This window comes from Epinephelus lanceolatus, chromosome 9 (assembly GCF_041903045.1).
Source record: "Epinephelus lanceolatus isolate andai-2023 chromosome 9, ASM4190304v1, whole genome shotgun sequence".
Taxonomy (NCBI): domain Eukaryota; kingdom Metazoa; phylum Chordata; class Actinopteri; order Perciformes; family Serranidae; genus Epinephelus; species Epinephelus lanceolatus.
Window position 1 is genome coordinate 14,574,494 of NC_135742.1, and position 14,506 is coordinate 14,588,999.

The window sequence follows — 14,506 nt, forward strand, 5'->3', positions numbered from 1 at the left end:
GTGAAAGCCTGACACTCTCACCCGGGCCTTACAAGAGAGCCTCAGCCTCCGTTTGCACACTCTGTGCTCTGACACCCAGCGAGCGATGCCAGCGGATGTGTTTTCTGGCTGGCCTCTGCCAGAGCCACTAAAGCCACTAAAGAAACCCTCTGAACTCTGTGTAGTGCTCCAGTTACTTTCCTTAGACACTCAGATTTATTTTAGGCGTACGGCTATTTGGCCAGATGCAAGGGGTTAAGATCATAGCCCGCAGTGTAGAAAGCTTTCAGATCAACGTTAGGAATTGTTTCTCTAATGGGAAAATCGGCCTGCAGTGAAGCAGACAGCGCTTTAAAACACACGACACATTAAATACAACAGTGGAAAGAGCAGTTGGTGGACTTAAGCAAAGCAGCCTGTCTGTTAAATTTAACTTAATGTCATGCAGGATAAATGAGAGCTTCTGTTTACTGCAGCAAGCCAAAGCTGTGTAAGACATGCAGAGCTGCGACAACGTCACAACGACTGGTATTGTTTTTACCTCGTGAGTCTGTGTGTGTGTGTCATCACGGCAAAATGTGGTCTTGGACACATCTATTGTAGCAGGAACTACCACAGAAGCCAGGTGTTTATATGTTTGTCTCCCTGTAGACTGATTTTGTTGCACCCGACCAAGATGCAGTCACAAAACTTAAGACCAAAATGAAGACTGAGTTTGAAGATGAGTATGGTCAGAGCAAGGTGGCTGGAAGTAGGGGGGTAGAAAGAAGGGAAGGGGCCATTAGACTCTCACTTTACACCCCTGGCAAAACATTCGCCGTAAGTAGCAGATTGCTTTATTGTGGCTGGAGTGATTGCATCACCAGTCTGGTTCAAGTTGTCTGCAAACAGTTCTCAACATGGAGACCGGTGTAGCTGGAGGCTAGCAGCTAACCATGCTAATGGTGCTAATGGTGGCAACAGTGCTGACAGAGTTAATGGTGGGGCAACTAGAGGGTGGCCGTTAGGCTTCTGCAACGCCGTTCCACCACCGTGGGTTGGGGCAGAGTGATCAGTATGAGTGCCCCGCCGAGAGGTGATGATTAGCTAGCCAGTGGGATACACACACACACACACACACACACACAGGGACTCCCATGCACCACCATGTACTTGCAGCCGGACTGTCTGTCACAACAAAGAACAGAGAAGTTTGGATTACAACACACACAGAAGTAGTTTGACTTATCTGCCCAGGACGTCATTACTCCACTAAATCTTCATAGATAGAGATGCCTGTCATATTCCCAAATTGATAGACATGATTAATCCTTATATGAAATTATAAAACAAGGATAATATTACACGGTCTTTGTGGATTTATCGACCACAAACTAAATGAAAAAGTGCTGTTATTGAAGCGGTAACGTCCACATCAAGGCTTAAAATAGATGAAATGTTTCTCGAACGTTTCCTCTGACCCTGCACACGGGCGCAGCAGACTTGACCTGTTGCTCAACGTGTCATGACCTCTGAATGCCTGTGATGTTATCGGTCCTAATCTGGATATTACTTCATCCGGCAAGGTGAGGCAGGCGATAACTGAGTTCATGTGTTTGTTTTGTGGCTGTTGGTGGTTTGAGGAGCCGGAGGGGTGTCAGGTCTGTCAGCACTGGGATTAGTTTGGATCAGCTGATGGCTTTCATTGTGTTTGTGGAATGTTGCTGCATAGTTTTCTGTTTGTGACCTGAAACCAGGCTTTTTCTTATTATGATTATACTTGATATTAATGCAGAGGATCGATGCAGTTTCAGCAAAAACATGCATGAAAAAATAATATTGAAAACAATTGATCTTTGTGCCAAATGAGGGATTTACTTATGAAACTCCAGATTTCATCAGCTTGCCCTAATTGGAAATCACCCAGATACTTTTCAGCAAAGCCTCAGTTGTTTCTATCAGCATTTGAATTTTGTATGTTTCACTATCATACTGTAAATGACACATGAAAATATAAGCCCAACATGTAAATACAATTGTGATGTTTTTCTTCTGATTAGCACTTTTCAGGATGCTCTCTAAACTCACTTGATGTCCTCCAGGTCGTTTAAAGAAGGAGCAGGCTCTGTCCAGGATCTCTGACGAGAGTCTGGACAAGATACCCGAAGAGGAGGAGGAGAGCCCCGTCTTTAAAGAGCTACCAGGGGCCAAGGGCACAGATGAGGCCGTCTTGCCGCTCACCGGGGGCAGCAGTGATCGGAACACCCGTGACTCCAGCGGAGAGCTCACCAGCCTGGCTAATGGAGGCAACGTCCTGCCAAATGGCAGGGTGTATGGTAAACTTGGATTATTATTATTTTTAGAAAGAAAACTTGGACTAAGCTAAACTGTAACATTAATGGTGATTGAAATGACTTTAATGAGCATGAGGTCGCACAACTTTTTTGTTGTAATTCAATGAAAAACAAGTTGCACAGCTTTTCTCTAGTATAACATGCTTCATTTGCAAAATGTCTGCAGCCACCCTGATTCTAGTTCTTTATTTACAATTGACTGATCTGTCTGGTGGCTTTACAAGAGAATTTTGAATTACAAATAAAATCCAATAAATAATTCTTAACCCATCATTGAGTTAAAAAGATTTAGTTTCAAATTTTCAGTACAAAAAAAGGACATTTTTAGCCTAAAAAAAAAAACCGAATGAACTGAACCCTCTAAAAATGGCTGCAAGTCTAGTTCCTCACTGATCTCAAGGAAAATATAATGACAGTGACAGCGTTCGAGCAGCCAGAGTTTGGTGTCAGTTCTATTGAAGTCAATTGGGCGGGTACTGCAAATCACACTTTATCCTATCATATCTCCGTTCTTTCAACTTTGACTGAAAAATCCCTCCAACAGATTAAAACACACACACACAACACGATGCTCACTGACATTTTGAAATGTGATACTTATTTTGGTGGAAGGATTTTCAAAGTTGAAACGATAAATATATGGTGGCTTAAAGTGTTATTTGCAGTGCCTGCCCCAATGACTTCGAAGTGATACCAAACTCTGGCTCCTCCAACGCTGTCGCTGTTGTCATGACCGTTCTTTTATATTTTCCTTGATTGATCCCTCTTGGCCTGAAAGGGAACCTTGTGTATTTTTCAACCTGGACCCTATTTTCCCATGTTTTAGTGTCTAAGTGACTAATGGGAGCAATTTTTTAAATTGGTCCAGTATTGAGCGAGAGGGCTGCAGCCAGCAGCAGTGAAACAGGCTGCAGTGTAACCACTCAGAGGAATTGTGCACTGCCAGTTTACATCCATTAAAGTGCTTGTTTTGCTGCTGATGGGATCAGATTATTATTCTAAGTGTCTGACAACATTATGGAAAGGATCCACACAGAGATGAACCTTTTTAATAAAGAGTAAGAATGGAGTCTGGTGGGTTTGACGATGGCAGTTTTGGGTGTTTCTGGTTAAACTAAAAGATACTTCAGTGGCCCATGAGTCACTTTGGTCACTACATCAGGGCTGAAAAATACAGAAGTGTCCCTTTACAGTGCCAAATTTAGAAATCCAGCTTCTCCTTAAGTCATAAACACTCTGCATCACCTCTTCTTCTGCTCTCCTTTAGGCCGGACCCACTCGATGACCAACGGCTGCCTCAAGTCACCCATCTCTAATGGCAGCTTCAGCTTCGACGGCCACATGCGCAGCGATGGCCAGGTGTACCACACAGTGCACAAGGACTCAGGCCTGTACAAAGACCTGCTTCACAAAATCCACCTGGGCCGCATGGATGACAGCGATCGCTCCGGCTCCAACGCCGGCCCGCCAGACAACAATTATCGCCTGCTGCGGCGCAACAACAGCTACACCTGCTACACAGCAGCCATATGTGGCATGCCTGTCCAGCCACTCATGCGCACAGAGTCACGTGATGACAGTGAAAAGCTGGTAGGAGAGGGAGGCGGCAGGAGCAACAGTGTGTCCTACTCCAAGAAAAGGGTACGCTACGACAGCTACTCGTCGTACTGTAACGCTGTGGCGGAGGCTGAGATCGAGGCAGAGGAAGGTGGGGTGGAGATGAAGCTGGCCACAGAGCTGGAGGGGGTGGAAGAAGAAGGGGCTCCAGCTCCGATGCCTCTGGACGACTTGGCCGAGGAGGACCATGAGGAGAAGGATAAGCCTGAGGTGTTCTTGCTCTTCCACTTCCTACAGATCCTCACCGCCTGCTTCGGCTCCTTCGCCCACGGAGGCAACGATGTCAGGTGCTCCCTCCTGATGCTCACAGAATACGCAACATCCCATAAAGACACTTGTCATATTATTGATCATATATTTTGCTATTCCTGAAGCTTTTTGTCTGATTAGATTACACGCAGGTAATTTTTCTGCACCAGCTTTTTTCTGCTACATCATTTTGTCGTTGATGTTCAGCTGAGCATAAATACTTGAAGAGCTGCCTGAGGCCATAATCTGTTTTCTCACCTTCGCAGTAATGCCATCGGGCCCCTGGTGGCGCTGTGGATGATTTACGACCAGGGCGGTGTGATGCAGGACGCTGCCACTCCCATCTGGCTGCTGTTTTACGGTGGTTTAGGCATCTGCGCCGGTCTGTGGGTGTGGGGCCGCCGCGTCATCCAGACCATGGGCAAAGACCTGACTCCCATCACCCCCTCAAGGTGAGAAAGCCCCCAATGGGAGAGTGGGTAGAAGGGTGTGTGTCTGTGTTTGTATTATAAAAATGAGTGAAAAAGAAAATTTCTGATGAGAGAGAGGTGGAGGTGAACTTTCCATCTTGTTCCAAAAAGCCTCGGCATGCTGATACACACAGGTCCGCCCAGTTCAACAGCTGTCCTGGTAAGTGTTGATGTGCACACACAATGTCGTAAATAAGGCTGTTAAATGTTATTGAACACATTATTCAACTGACATTGATGAATCCACATGATGCTGGCAGTTAAATGCATCAACCCAAGGCAGCACAGTCACATTTAAAGCACCTGTTCTGTTGCCTCGAATGCTCCCTGTCTACAGGTACAGTAAACTTATCTGACTAATCAAGGGTGTTTGTCTCCAGCGTGCACTGATTAACCACTGTCGACTTCCCAAATAGAGCTGCAGCTGCAGGCAAACACATTTTACTGTGATTGCAGTGTTGTGCTTGGGTTTTCTCTGACAGCTGCACCTGGAAAAGCATAAATGTGAATTATAATATTTCTCAACCACAGGGCAGACTTTTTTGAAAGGATATTTTCTCTCCTGTTTTTACATCTATGGGGAAAACCTATGTTAATCTATTTAAAGGTCCAGTGTGTAGGATTTAGGGGGGATATAATTGTATTTTCTTTAGTGTATAATCACCTGAAAATGAGAATCAGTCAGAACGCATAAACCAAATAATGGCTTTAGAGGCGTGTGTTTTCACATTGAATTTAGTAGCGGATAATTCGAATCCTGGTAGAAACCCCCCCTCAATGTCAGGATCAGAAAAAAAGTGAGCACACTTTAGCGGGTGCTGAGCTAGCGGCACATCTGTTTCTCCAACACTGTCGCATAGATTGGCGCGACAGACATTGCACAGATTTGTAACGTTAAACTGCTTTATTCAGTGTTTTTATTGGTTTTAATCACCTGGTCTGATTGTTTTTGAGAGTAGGAGACCTCTGCGGATAATTTGGCTCGTGGTAAAAACCTCCCGAGCAATGAACACTGAGGGAATTCTAACTGGAAGAAGTTTTAGCTGGTTGCAATCTGCAGTCCTCACCACTAGATGCCACTAAATCCTGCACACTGTTCCTTTAATAATCAATATATCACAATCTCTGAATTGAAAAATATAATTTAAACAGCAGTCACACAGTCATACTTGAACTTAAACTTCTCCAGAACTAATTCTCTACTTCTCTGTGCATAAATCATCTGCATTAATTTTCTCTTTAATAGCCCTTTGCATAGAGAATGAAGTAAGAGCGATAGACTCTCCATTCCTCCTTTGCCCTTTGACTTATTACATAATAAACATGAATAAATAAGTAGTCTTTTGGACCACAGCACATAAAGCCTGAGGGTACACTTCGTCCCACAACCTAAGCAGCGGACATCACGCATCCTTAACTACCGCTGCTCCTCTGTCCTTGAGATCGATCTCTCTCTTTCTGTATCTTTCTCTTGCTGTCCCCTCATCCTCCCACGTGCTAGCTGAAGAGTGTGTGTGCATGCATACCTTAGGGATGTTTGTGTGTATCATGTCAGCTGGAGAAAGCTCGGCTTTGTGCCTGCAGGTCATTATGTGGTGAATGTACTGTATGTGTGTGTGCACGTATATTAAGGTCTAATTGTTCCAGCCAGTTTTGTGTGTGTGTGTGTGTGTGTGTGTGTGTGTGTGTGTGTGTACTCTGTTGCCTGGCAGGAACATCACACAGGGTAACAGGAAGTTGTTTGGCATACTGGATGAAGAGAAGTAGAGCAGGAAGGGTGAGGGAGGGGCAAAGCCACAGTGGGAACCCTGGCCTCTCTTCTCCAACCGCAGGGAGGGACGCCAGCCTGACTCCTTCTTTTTCACTTTTCTTTTTCCCCCTCTGTCCTCCTCCTTCTTTTTCTATTGCCCTCCTGTAAATCTCTATTTTTGCGGTTAACCCTCTTCTTCTCCTCCTTGCCCTCACTCTTTCCCTTCCTTCATTCCTTCCCATTTTCATCTCCTCGCTGCATTTTTATGTCTTGTTTTTTATCGCTGTCTCACTTCTAAATCTTTCCCTCTCTTCCCCCCAAAGCCCCGCGATTGTTCTCGCTCTCATTATTTCTCCCTCTTTCTTCATTTCTCCTTCTTTTGCCCCCTCTCTCTTGCTGTGTGCCTCCTTTTTTTCATTCTTAATCACCCTCTTTCCATCACCAGCTTAGGCTTTTGCCAGGACTCAAAGACAAATTTGCTCTGGTTCACTGTTCTAAAGGCTCTCTTTCCTCCAGTGTCTGTTTCCATGCATCAGTCTGACAAAGAAGTTTGTTTTGGGGGCAAGGACAGCAGAGTGTGTCTGTGTGGGTGTGTAGGTGGAGTTGTGTGTCAGAGCACTGTGGCTGAGCATATATTCTCACAGGTGCAGAGGACACTTGAACACTTCAGTGTGTCGCAGCAGTGAAACTGTTTTTAAACTTGAAATATGGATTTTCATCATTCTGGCCAGCGCTGCTGTTGAACTGTCTCAGAGACACGCTGCCTCAGGGCTAACCGGCCTCGCCACGTCTCTTTGTGATGAGCTCATCCCGTGTGGCACACTTATATAATTGGCCCGCTCCACAAATGTTTACAGTAGGAGTTAGAGGTGGATTGAGTGGCGTCTGCTCTGCTCTGGTGACAAAATATGACCTGTCTTCAGAAAGACTGCTATTTGCTGATGATCTGGCCTTTTTCACAGAGGATAGTTGGACTTGTTGTAGTAGGAAAATTAGAAAATCAAAAGCCCCATTCACAGTTTCTGATCAAAGTTACACACGGATGATGGTGTAGTAGTCAAATCCGATTTCAGGGCCACTTATTGAAGGTCTTGTCTCAGTGTTGACTGCACTTTTACTCAGTCTTGTCTTGGTCTCGGACAAAAAGGACTAATTTCAAGAGATATCACTAAATAGTCTGTGGAAAAATGAGCATTAGGAGATGGTTAAGTTGATTTCCACTCCTCACGGATAATAAAAGAAAGATTCCCACATATAAAATCACCCCTGCATGGCCTTTTGATTATTTTATCAAGACATTTTCTCATGATACACTTGTGAAGAAGAATCCTCATTTGGTTTCTGTAGGTGTTTCTATGGGAATGTGGATCTGTCAGATCAGTTTGCAAAGTGCCTATGGTTTGCATGTTCCACATTTTATCGTGTGTCACGCAGTGTTGGGCTCACACTTTGGCCTTGACTTACTCTCAACTCCTCAAAATCTTGGTCTTGTCTTAGTCTCGTTACACTCTGGTCTGGTTATGACTTGGTCTTGGTGACATTTTTGATGGTTTTTGTCTGACTTTGCTCGAGAGTATTCAGTGGAGAGCTGGCAGGAAATGAGTAGAGAGAGAGAGAGATGCAACAAATGTCCCCAGCCAGATTTAAACCAACTTTGCAATCCCCTGGTCACCGTCTTGAACCTTCCAGCCCGCCAGGACATCATGCACCAGTCTTAATTATTTTTTCACACGCAGTGAGGACAAACGGCCTCTTACAGATGGGTTCAAGTGACGTTCAAGATTGGCTCAAGACAAATCGTCAGAACACTGCTGTGAAAGTTATTGGCCCTCGCTGTTCATGACTGAATAAGTCTGAACAGTGTCTGTGCCCAGAACCTTACCTCAATGTCGCTGATAGTTTCATTTGCTGCTATATTTTTTTTATTTAGCACGTAATTTCAATTAAAGAAGCAGCAGCTAGTTATTCAGTGTCAAGTTGCTTTCTCACTCAGTTTCTCTTAATTTTTCTCTCTTGTTCTGTCTTAATAACTCAACTACAATCTTTAACTTAACATCCCAAGGGAGTGGGCAAAAAAATCATTTTCTCTTCTAGTGCGTCTGGTATCAAAGTGCGAATTATGTTCTGGAAATAGAGCATGGCGTCAGATGAAGTGTCTCCTAGTCAGCACAAGGCAGAAACACACACAACTGTGCAACACATGTAACCATACTTAGGACCTGATAGAAATGCTGTCTTTTTGTGTGTGTGTGTGTGTGTGTGTGTGTGTGTGTGTTTCAGAGAGAGATAAGAGTGTGATTACTGTATACTTTGCTTCCTGTGTGTGTGTGTGTGTGTGTGTGTGTTGAGGGTACATTAAAGAGCTGTTGAATGTCCTAACTGTGGTATTTCTGTTAACGTGGACCGTGCCATCAGCAGCACATCCCAGACATTACAATGAAGGATGTCTCTTTGTTCCCTCCCCCTCCTCCTCTCCCCTCCCTCCCTCCTCCACAGTGGATTCACTATTGAACTGGCTTCTGCACTCACAGTCGTGTTTGCTTCCAATATCGGAATCCCTGTCAGTACCACGCACTGCAAGGTATGACTGAGTGGGCCTCCAGCTGGCCTCTCAACTCCCCCACAGGCATTTCCAGGGGACAGGGAGCTCACACTGCCACCCAGGGCTTCGGGTTGGAAACACACACACACCACTTTAGTCCAAATCAAATAGTCTTGCAATCAGATAATCTCGTTTATGACCATATTTATGACAGACAATCTGTGTCAATGGCTGTTCCCTGGTTGTGTGAGCAAAGTTCAGATTCCTTTCACTGCATCAAAAGACAATCAAACAATCTGAGCCGTGCCCAGCCCGCTGCGGACAGCCCCAGGCAGCCGTGTGCAGCCCCTCTCCCCTGTTTCTTTTCAGGAACATTGGATCCAGGCACATTGGAAGACACGACGGACCCCTCCAGCCCCAACCCCTCCCCATCAACATGGGGTCTCATGCTCTGTTTCATTTCCACCATCTCTCTTCCATTTTGCCCTCTCAGCACTGGCATGGTTTGGTGTGTGGGTCCTCCACCCTCCTGTGCTTGGCTGCAAGCAGACTCCCCCCACCCTGCCCCGTCCCCTCCCCCCACCACCAGTCTCCTCCTCCTCCCCCGACCCCACCTGCCACACCTGTTTTCCACTTTTTTTACCTCTCCCTCTCCATCTTTCTCTGTGTCTCTCCACTCATCTGTCTTCACAGCGGATTTTGCATTGAAGTAATGAGTGCGCTAACAGTGCTTGTTGCATCAAATGTGGGCATCCCAATAAGCTCCACCCACTGCAAGGTATTGGTGTCATTGGTAGTGAAGCCACTTCATGGCTTCACCTGTAGCTGTCAATTGCCAAAGCCAATCACAACTCCTGAAGTTGCTGTTTTGACCTCTCCTGCAGTTTTCCTCCAGTCAGCAAACCCTCAAGGTTTTTCCTAAAAAGACGTGTGTATGAAAATTTTTAATTTGATGCAAGCTTATTAGATACAGAGCAGCATATCACAAGTTTAAAACTGTTGAGCTGTATTTTTGAAAGCAGAGAGATTCCCAAGGATGTAGCATTCTGAGATTTTTGTTTTCTTTTTCTTTCCCCTTTTTTCATGTAGCCAAATTTTTCACATTTTTTTTCCTAATTAGATTTGAAGTATGACATTTTTCTGTAGTCAGATTCCTTTTTTGATGGAACAGAATTTCCATTAAGACCAACCTTGAGCTCTGTCATTTGGTTAATCCATACAAAAAGATTGCTAAAAACATCCTTTCAGGGATGTTATGTGCCGGACTCTTTATTGGGTCTGAGCAGTTTCCAGGCAACCATTGGAGACCTGAGGAAGTTACTGCTCTCGGCCATGAAATTGTGTGGCACATAACCCCCCGTGAAATCATTTTTACACTTCAGTTTTTGTACGGATTAAACAAGCTGTCAATTAGTGAGGTGTAAAGGTGCTTGGAGGCACATTTTGTAACCCCTTTCCCCTATTTACAGTCTCTATGCTAAGCTAACTGGCTGCTAGCTGTAGCCACATATCTAACAGACACCTTCAAATTGGTAGCTTGTATTGGAAGAGGGAAATTTACACATGGTGACACAGGTCAAAACGAGGGATATAATCTAAATACATAATAGCTGCATCATGTTTAAACATTAGATTAATATTTTAAAACCAGTCTGCTGAAGGGAAACTGCACAAGACTCAAAACTGGTATTTAATTGCTGGTGATCAATTTATCTAAACAACATCCTCATCACCCGTGCCCTATCTTCACTTCTCACCTCCACATACCCTATTCGCTTCCCTAAAACCTTGGATAATTACCTGCTATGCCACAAAAGCTAAATCTACTGATGGTTAGAGGTATATTGTTGTGGTGGTGATTTGATTTAGTGACTGTGTCGGGCAGATGCACAGATGTTGTCGGACGAAATCAGAATTTTAAAGATAAACTAATTAATTAAAGGTCAGTTTAAAGTGGTGTTGAAGTTTTCGGAAAGTAGCCGACAACATCTGTAAACATCTCCCAGAGAGAGTGTGAGTGTGTCTGAGCAGTGACGGGCATCCATTCAGTTCATCCGTTTACTTTTATGTTACTTGGCTCCTTTACTTCTGTGCAGATCAAACTGAATTGATGCCCAGCCCTGGTGAGATTATGTGCAGTGACTCATTGTTTCAAGAGCTCTACAGGCAGTCAGCAGCACAAACATGGAGGTCATGCTGAGTTCAGGCTTTGCTGCTGCATGCCTGAAATACTACAGTAGGCTTTAAACAGACATCTTGATCACAAAGTTAAGGTATTGCTCCTCACAGGCTTTTAGAATAATGCTAATTATCCAAATGAAGAAAAAGACAGTCAGCCTACATCATTTCCTTCCCTAAAGATATTTTTGTGCAGCCTGGCACCAGTGTAACTTTGAGTAAGACTGAATTATCGACCACAAACGACACTGGTCTCTGTTGACCTTCCACATTTAGTCGTGAGTGTGACAGAAGGCGTCTCGTGTTTCCCTGGCCGTATAAGAGCAGGCACAGTCTAACTCCCGCCCACCTGCAGCGTCACAAACAGAGCTGGAACCAGTCACTGCACATGCCACTCCAGCACACTGAGCTGTCTGAAATGTGTCTTCTCCAAAATTAATTCTCATTCAGTACTACTTGGATTTAAAGACTTGAAAGAAGGTGAGAGAAGAGTTCGTTTGTGGATGTCTGACATCAGCAGAAATTATGAAATTAGCTAAAAAAAAACTAACAAAAAATACTTATTCACCAGAACTGCTGATTTCAGACATCAACAACCAAGAACTAAACTTAGGTCGTAGTAATTTTATAAAGGCTTGCTCTGACTAACACTTTGGACATTTTGGACCGAGCTGTTCTTGAGGAGCTGACGGTTGTTTACAGGCTTTTCTGTTCAGATATTCACCTGTTTTTTTTTTTTTTTTTTGTACTTGACATGTAGATCTTTTTGACCTGCTCAACTATAATCAGTGGGGGAATGTAACTAAGTACATTTACTCAAGTGTTATCATCACAAGATATACATTCCTATAGATCAGAGTCCAAAAAATATATGAAATTGTTCTCTGAGTATTTTTTGATACTTTAAATACATTTGCTGATAATATAATTTCCATACTTTTAATTAAAGGGTAAGTTATGTATTTTTTATTTTGACCCTATTTTCCCATAATTTTGTGTCAAAGTGACTAATAGGAGCAACAACTTTGGAAATTGGTCCAGTATTGAGGTGGGCGCTGCGGACGGCAGTGGAAAAACAGTCTGCAATGCAGTGTACGTCCACTAGAAGTGCTTGTTTTTTGCCACTGACAGGCTCACATTGTTATTATAGGTGTCTGAAAACATTATGGAGAAAATTCCTACAGAGGCTGGCCTTTTTGTTAAAGAGTAAGATCCTTTTTGTTCGACCAGAAACAGCCCAAAAATGCCATCACCAAACCCATCAGGCTCCATTTAGATAAATAAATAGTAATTTTAGTGTGTAATTTTAGCATATTTTCATCAAACTGAGTGAATTAAGAGTTTATTTCAACTAGGGCAGCTCCCGACTAAGAATTTTCCTAGTCAACAAATAGTCGTCATTTAGAGTCATTAGTCGACTAGTCGTCCGCATGTTTACGATATTAATTTAATTATTACAGTATATATTTTGGGCGGGGCAACACAATGGTTTGAGTTGAAGGTGTGAGAAAGAATAGTATCAGTAACATTGTTAACACTGTGCTACATTACAGAGAAATACAAAACCGTACTAATGAACCTTCATTAATATAGGCCTATATTTTATCTACAAGTGCACGTCACACACTGAGCGAGCCGCCTGTTAATGACGCTGTGGGCAAAGCAGTAATGATTGTGCTAAGTGGCTAATGGGCATGTAGCTACTTCCATGTTTCAGATGATACGTGATGTTTGTAGTTGACGAATGATAGGCAAATGTCACACTTTGGATTTCCTGCCTGACATGTTATTAACTAGCCTGTGGAATAACCGCAGGTACCAGCCCTGGAAATTAGGGGCCATACAAATGCCACACCTTTAACCGCCTGGAAAATACAAGGTCGGGGGCTGGGTGCTACTTTCGTGCCTTTGTGCCTTGGTAATTGAAGAGACAAACCAAGGTGGTTTTTGTGAGTTTTATTTTTGTTGGGATCCTTTCCATGATGTTGTCAGACACTTAGAATATTTATCTGAGCCTGTCAGTGACACAAACAAGCACTTTAAATGGATGTAAATTGACGGTGCACAAATGCCCCAAGTGTTTCCCACTGCCAGTTGCAACCCTGTCACTCAATAATGGACCAATTTCAAAATCCCAATTCCCAAATGTCACCTAACCACATAAATATGTGAAAGTAGGGTCCAGATTGAAAATACCAAAGGTACCCTTTAAGTTTGTAAAAAAAAATACTCTCTGTGGCAAAGCCAGGCAACAAGCATAAGTTCACACACCTGTCAAATACTATGGCTAAACATTCAGTGTATATATAAGAAATAGGCAGGAACACAGATGCCTGTAAAAACAAGCTGACATTATCTGAAATGTTCAGCACAAGAGAAGCCTGAACAACCTGCAGCTCTTCACAGCCTCTTTGACTCTGCCAACTTTAAACATTTTGTTCTCTGCTGCTGCTGATTGTTTTCTTTCTCCCTCCCTGGCTGCGGCCTCCAGGTGGGCTCAGTCGTGGCTGTTGGTTGGATCCGCTCCCAGAAGGCGGTGGACTGGCGCCTCTTCAGGAACATCTTCCTGGCGTGGTTCGTCACAGTGCCTGTGGCTGGCCTGTTCAGCGCCGCCATCATGGCCCTGTTCGTCTACGGCATCCTGCCCTACGTCTGAGGGCGCACGGCTGGGAGGGAGAACAAGAGGAGGAGGAGAGAGTCAGAGAAAGAAAGAAAGAAAGAAAGAAAGAAAGAAAGAAAGAGAGAGAGAGAGAGGGAAACTTGGGTAAAAATCATAGCTCGAGTGTCAGGGGTGCAGATGAAAGGAAATGAAGAGGGAGAAAGGGTGACGTGGATGAGATGAAGCTGCAGAGGTTACAGATGGACTTGGTTGTACTGTGGATGTGAGGATGGTTGGTTCATATGCTGCCTGGCTCCGTAGTCCAGAGATCTTTTTTTGACTCATTCGAGTTTCTGATTGGTTTTTATTTATTCTCTTTTTTTGGGGTGCATAAGAAGGCGTGTAACCAACGTGTTCACCGTACCATTCAATCTGCTGTACATATGACAATAATAAGGAGATTTCCAGTAACTCTTAACAAGAATTATGTTTGTTTGAGAAACAGTGGCGGCCATTTCCTGTCTCTTCATAAAAAAAATTAAAAAATCATGACTTAAAAAAAATAAAAGACAGCACACGACTAAAAATCAAACAGTTAATCCTGCACACCTAAACTGCAGTAAAACTTGATCGTTCTGCCTCCAGTCTCAGGCAGCAACGTCAGTCAAGTGCTCATTAATATTGTTCCAAAATGCCAGAAAAAAAACCCTGTACATATTGTTGTATTGGATTGAGTGTGATTTGTTGTATTGCGGCTTGCTTTAAAGTTACAAAAAAAAAAGAAGAAAA

At 43.7% G+C, this 14,506-nt stretch overlaps 1 protein-coding gene across 4 annotated transcripts in view; it reads left to right on the forward strand.

Moving 5' to 3' along the window:
- Positions 1 to 14,506, forward strand: part of slc20a2 (solute carrier family 20 member 2) — a 59,157-nt gene extending 44,651 nt beyond the window's left edge. For 3 of the 4 annotated variants that reach the window (XM_033619812.2, XM_033619817.2, XM_033619813.2), the window contains exons 7-11: positions 2,061 to 2,294; positions 3,580 to 4,216; positions 4,445 to 4,630; positions 8,895 to 8,979; positions 13,610 to 14,506. In XM_033619812.2, coding sequence (XP_033475703.1) covers positions 2,061 to 2,294; positions 3,580 to 4,216; positions 4,445 to 4,630; positions 8,895 to 8,979; positions 13,610 to 13,774 — 1,307 coding nt within the window. In that variant the 3' untranslated portion in view covers positions 13,775 to 14,506. Of the gene's footprint in view, positions 1 to 2,060; positions 2,295 to 3,579; positions 4,217 to 4,444; positions 4,631 to 8,894; positions 8,980 to 9,633; positions 9,719 to 13,609 lie in introns of all 4 variants that reach the window. The other variant, XM_033619819.2, reaches the window with a different exon arrangement.